The sequence below is a fragment of the Brassica oleracea genome, chromosome C2 (genome assembly GCF_000695525.1).
Source record: "Brassica oleracea var. oleracea cultivar TO1000 chromosome C2, BOL, whole genome shotgun sequence".
In the NCBI taxonomy this organism is placed as follows: Eukaryota; Viridiplantae; Streptophyta; class Magnoliopsida; order Brassicales; family Brassicaceae; genus Brassica; species Brassica oleracea.
Window position 1 is genome coordinate 51,960,629 of NC_027749.1, and position 5,485 is coordinate 51,966,113.

The following is a 5,485-nucleotide window of genomic DNA, read 5'->3' on the forward strand; positions in this document are numbered from 1 at the left end:
TCTCTGTTTTGAAGAAACATAGTAAATAGTTTAGATTCAATCATAAGATTCCCTAAAGCAAGTATCTCATTGTTGGTGAACTCTTAGGTGCAGTACAAGTATGTGGAGGAAGAAGCAGTCCGATGTTATGAGGTTTTGTGGAAAGGGTAAGGTGAGACAGCAACCTTCGATTGTCCATCTCGTCAGGACCTACTCATCCCGACAAGGCTCGTGGTTTGGGTTACGAGGCCTTTAGGGCAAGGATAGACTGACAAGAAACAAAATATAAAACCACACTTCGCCTCTACAAAATACTCAGAAGAACGACCAAATTAAACGAAAAATGGGGAAACATAAAACATAATTGTAGTGACTACTGAGATATTTTGCTAAAGGCTGAATGGTGTAATATTGTACATTTTCTAATGTTTATCTTTAAAGGTTTGAGTTTCACGCTCTCTTGTAGTTTTCTTGAGTTTATTAGATTGTAAACAAAATAAAATTGATAATCGTAAATTTTAAGCTAGGTAATATAAATACGAATATCATATTTGAATACATATTTTTATTCATAGAACCAGATTGTGAGTACATATTGATTAACAATAATTAGAATTCAGGAAGACTGGATATTGGAGTTTTAGATGTTGCAAAACAACCAAACATAGTCCCATATGTATCTGTTGAGAAGTGATTCCTTGAGTAAAACCTACATATGAAAGGAGTGAAGACAGTGAGGAGAAGAAGAAGCCTGAAGCACAAGAAACAAGCAAGAAGAAGAAGAAGAAAAATCAAGAAACGTGAAGGAAGGAAGAGGAAGAAGAAAAGTCAAGGTCAAAGTCAACAAAGAAGTTAGTTATGTAACTAGTAGTCAAGGAGTGAGTAGTCAAGTTAAGAGTCAGTTGGTTAGTAAGCTAACTAAGTTCAGAGTTGGTAAGAGAGTAACTAAGAGAGTTGGTAAGAGTTGTTAGAATAGTCAAGCTTTGGAGTGTAAGATTAGTCTAAGACTAGAAGTATGGAATATAGGTTTAAGTGACCAAGGAAGTATGTAAGTGTCAGCAAGAAGTCTAATATAAAGACAGTGTCATCGTTTGTAAGAAGGTGTGGAAGAATGAATTAAAAATCAGTTTGGTAAAACAAAGTCTTGCATAAACAGAAACTTAGAAAATACAGAGAAATAGAGTAAGAGAGAGTAGGAGAGAAAGAGACAAAGTGAAAGAACAAAACTGAAAACCACACAGAATCACAACAGTATCACATCATGACATACTATAGAACCAGACCTAAGGGGTCCAAGGTGCGGGTGGTGGTGGTGACGGTGGGCTGAAGGACTGTACAGCGGAGAAGATGCCGTTCTTGTCCAAGGTTCCTCCTCCTCCCAACGCAACGAGAGCCACAACAAGACCGGCGTTGCCAACTAGAGTGGGCTCGGTGTAGTTGGAGCTGGTCCGGACATCTTGGAAGCCGTCATCCTTGTCAGTTGCAGCAACCAAGGCTCCTTGGATTATGTTGGGATTATCCATGTTCGAGTCTTTCCATCTCCAGCCTCCTTTGCAACTCTCCTTCTTATGTGCTGGAATGGAAGCTCCACGGTGATGGACCTGTGAAGGATAACGCTCCCCGAAACCCACAACATAGCTAAGGTTTCGAGGGTTTCTACCAAGGATGTAGTCCATCTGAAACAACAAAATCAGATAAAGAGTTAAGACATCATTTTACTCTCTTTTTTTCGTCTCGTAAATTAAGGAAAGGGATGGGATGAATTGCACCTGTGATTTGGAGAAATCCCGAAGGTTCTTGAGAGTGTAAAAACTCGGACCACAGTACCATCCAGGAGTAGAAGAAGCCTCGAGGTAATCACTGTATAGAGCGGCTAAGAAAGCAGCATTAGCAACATCCTGAAGTGGCTGTAGATGGCCCTGGCTAAGCCTGATCAAACCTCCTGTATAAGATAGATGATGATGATACAAAACATCAAATCCAAGGCTTCACAAAATAAGAATGTTATAAGACAGACTTAGTCTTACCTTTGCTTCTCCTAAATTTTCTGAAATTGGGCAGATAAGAGCACATAACCACTCCTGTTTGGTTATGGAATTCTCGGAGCATCCCTTCATATGGATACCCCGGACCCAGCAAGATCCTCAACCTCGTCAACAACAACTACAACACACACATAATCAAATCCACTATCAGTTTCAACAAAAAAAACAACAACTAATATATCAGTTTTCCAACATAAACAACAACTAATGTATCAGTTTTCCAACATACACAGAGCTTGTCAGAGTCAGTTTCAACAACTATTATATCAGTTTTCAACAAAAACAGAGCTTACAGAATGAGTTTCAACTAACCTGAGCTCCTAGAAGCTTGCTTTCCCAGCCGAAAACTCCATAATCGGCGTTAGAGGAGGAGAAGGCACCGGCTCTCTCAGCCAAGTCGCGACTGGTTACACGCGCAAGGTAGTCTGCGTCTCCAGTTGCATAGTACAACCAAGCTCCCCCCCACAACATCTCATCCCAGTACGTGCTGCTCCTCGAGTTAGAATCTTTTCTGCTCATGGACTCTGAAAAATTGTAGAGTGTCTTGGCCCCGTGAACAAGCTTCTTTGAGTAATCCCTGTCGTCCTTGAACACAATGGATGCTGAAGCTAGAGCCGCTGACATCTCTGCCGCAAGATGCGGACAGTCGTTGAGACATAGCTTTACAGGCCTTGGATAATCAATGTCCTCAGGACGCATCCAACAGAAGTCGTCATCAGGCACACCACCACTTCCTCGTGATCCAATCTGTCAAAAGAAAGCAAAAACGTTTAGATTGCAAATCATAACATGATCACAGTTTTGTTTAACCATTAACGCAACTAGAACGCAAGTTATAGTAACTTTTTTTTTTCAAACCTGTGACACCATTGAGTTGATTGTATCATGTTCACTAAGGAAGGTGCTTAGGAAGTAGTCAGTTCCCCACTTGATGACACCTTGAACATGTTCCAGTTCTCCAGCGGATTGGTACTTGGAGCCGTACTCAATCACACTCCAGCTGATGAGGGTCATCGCGAAAGAAGTGGGGAAGTTTGACTTGACAGCATCCCCTCCATCAAAATAGCCTCCAGAAAGGTTTGCGTGAAAATTCGCTGGCCAAACACCGTCTTGCATGCAAGACATACCTCTCCATGTAACGTTGTTGTCTTTGGGCAATGCACCAGCTACACCAAGAACAAAAACAAAAGTTTGATTAGTACAGATAGATTATATAAAACAGATAAGCACAAGCAAATTATTAAAAAAAAAAAAAAAAAAAACAAGCAAATTATATTGAACAACACTCAAAGAACCAAGGGCCTATTGAAAGAGTCCCTAATCTCTCCCACCACTAGATGCATAAAGATTCTGTTAAAATTGACCAGATCAGTATTCCTTGTAATGAAGACATCATGATCAGGGAAATATCTAGACTTCACTAACACCTCCAAGTAAGACATCATGATCCTTTGTCTACGTCAGCTCCCTCACTTGCCACGTCAGTAGATACAATAGCTTATCTATCAACATGAACTGAGACTGAAATGAAACGCTGAAGGCCATAATAAGCCTTGACCAGTAGATAGTCTCATAGACTGAAATGAAACAATCATGTTTCTGCTTCCCCATTGCTTCAACGACCTTCTCTAAATCCTTAGTATAATCAAAGCTATCATTCATAGCAGCACCAACTTCTCATTCACCAATATTGTATAACGTTCTTTGTCACTGCTGCGGTTACCCATTCCCTCATTTACAGCTTGAGACATGCATATCACTGCTCTACTTCCTACAATACTTCTAATCTACTTTTTCCTATCATAAACACACACAAATTGAAAAAAAAAAAAAAAAAAAGAAAAGGAAACTTACATCTCTGCGCGTTGAAAAACATCAACGCCTTTCTCAAGGCGTTGATGTAAGGCTCCTGAGGCGGCTGCGGTTGCTTCTCCTGCCGCGGAAGCTTCTTCGCTAGAACCGCCGTGAGTATCACTATACTCACGACGCCTAGCGTCCACAGCACTCTCTTCTTCAGCCCGCAGCATCTCCTTCTCGGGGACTGTGTAGTTGGCCGCAAGACCCACTCCTTTTTCATCCGTTCGAATGCTTCCGAGTCGAACAAGATAGCTTCTTCATCTTCCATCTGCAGAAAAAAACAAATAAATATAAGACACTAAACATCAGAAACTATAATGAAAACATGACAACAAGTATATATTAAACAAAGACACTGGTTTTCATTCAGACATATAATTAACAAGAGTTCTAGACACAGACAATTCTCTCTAAAAAGAAGACACATGATTGTGTTCTGTCTCCACAGTACCAGATATTTCAAGAGTTCTATAACAAATTGATGATTGTGTTGTTGATTGAGAGCGGGTTCAATGCTGTTTGTTTATCAGCTGTAAGGAACAGTAAAAGACAAGAAGGTTGGGATGGATTGAGTTTGTTGTTGTGCAAAAGGGAGATTGGGAAAATGAAAGAGTAGCTGATGCTTCACTATGCTGACTGAGATACAAGCAAGTTATGTCTGAGTTGATTCACCAATGGGACAATAACAGAGAGGAACGGAACTATTAAAGGATAAAATTTTTTTATTAATTAATGATGAAGAATTTCAAGTGAAGAAGCTGCAAAATACCCTGCGCTTTGGAAGAGAAATAATATACAAATGATTTGAGTTGAGTGAAGGGAGATCGATCATCTTTACAAAACTGTAGACACATAGCACTAAGGAGAAGAGGAGACTTACATTGAAGGAGGAAGAACGGCAAATATATTCCGGAGGAGAAGAGATCCACCAGCGACTCAAGACAACTCCTAGGCCAAAGCACAAACAAACGGACTCGACGACGCAAGGCAACGCGACTGGAACAGCAACAAACCCTTACCACCGGAAGAGGCCGCTAAGCCTACGCCGGCGCTGGGAAGAAGGGCTCACCGTGACCACTGCAGAATGAGCAAACCAGAATGACCTAGCGCTACGCTGCTTTCCGAGAACCAGAATGAGCAAACAAAAAAAAAAAAAAAGTGAAATGATTGATCACTGAACAATTATTGGAAAAAGGTCTTTCCATTCAGGGAAAGAGTTTCATAACCAAAAAAAAAAAAAAAAGTGAAATGATTGATCACTGAACAATTATTGGAAAAAGGTCTTTCCATTCAGGGAAAGAGTTTCATGCAGACATTCATACGAGGTTTATGGTCTATTCAGGTGAAAGTTCCAAATTTTGCGTACACTAGTTATCGTTGAGTAAATCACCTTAGAATTCATTTACGAAATATTTATATTGCTTTACCATAAAATCATTGTAACACTGATAGTTGAACATTTTCGTGTAAGTAAAGTAATTATCATGCATGGCAATTTATTTATTTTTTGAGTATTTTATCAATAAATTTCTATTTAAAAAGGGTCTTTCAGTTCGGTTTGTGCTAGTTCTATCTATCCAATTTTTTTGGAGTCTCATATATTA

General features: G+C 39.8%; 1 protein-coding gene across 1 annotated transcript; it reads right to left on the reverse strand.

Annotated features, from left to right (window-relative positions):
• Positions 1-1,160: 1,160 nt before the first annotated feature.
• LOC106325572 (endoglucanase 21-like) lies at positions 1,161-4,942 on the reverse strand. Its single transcript, XM_013763614.1, has 7 exons — positions 4,762-4,942; positions 3,879-4,149; positions 2,883-3,190; positions 2,337-2,771; positions 2,007-2,142; positions 1,749-1,921; positions 1,161-1,655 (listed from the first exon to the last, which is right to left on the reverse strand). The coding sequence occupies exons 2-7, from the start codon at positions 4,147-4,149 to the stop codon at positions 1,263-1,265; spliced, it is 1,716 nt and encodes a 571-aa protein (XP_013619068.1). The 5' UTR covers positions 4,762-4,942; the 3' UTR covers positions 1,161-1,262.
• Positions 4,943-5,485: the final 543 nt, after the last annotated feature.

What these genes read in the sequence shown, in the direction of transcription:
- LOC106325572 (XM_013763614.1), bottom strand. Translation starts at nt 4,149, where the DNA reads ATGGAAGATGAAGAAGCTATCTTGTTCGACTCGGAAGCATTCGAACGG. An exon ending in GTTTTTCAACGCGCAGAGAT is followed by an intron (nt 3,191 to 3,878) that starts GTAAGTTTCCTT and finishes TTCTTGGTGTAG; the next exon opens with CTGGTGCATTGCCCAAAGAC. An exon ending in GCAAGCTTCTAGGAGCTCAG is followed by an intron (nt 2,143 to 2,336) that starts GTTAGTTGAAAC and finishes TGTGTGTTGTAG; the next exon opens with TTGTTGTTGACGAGGTTGAG.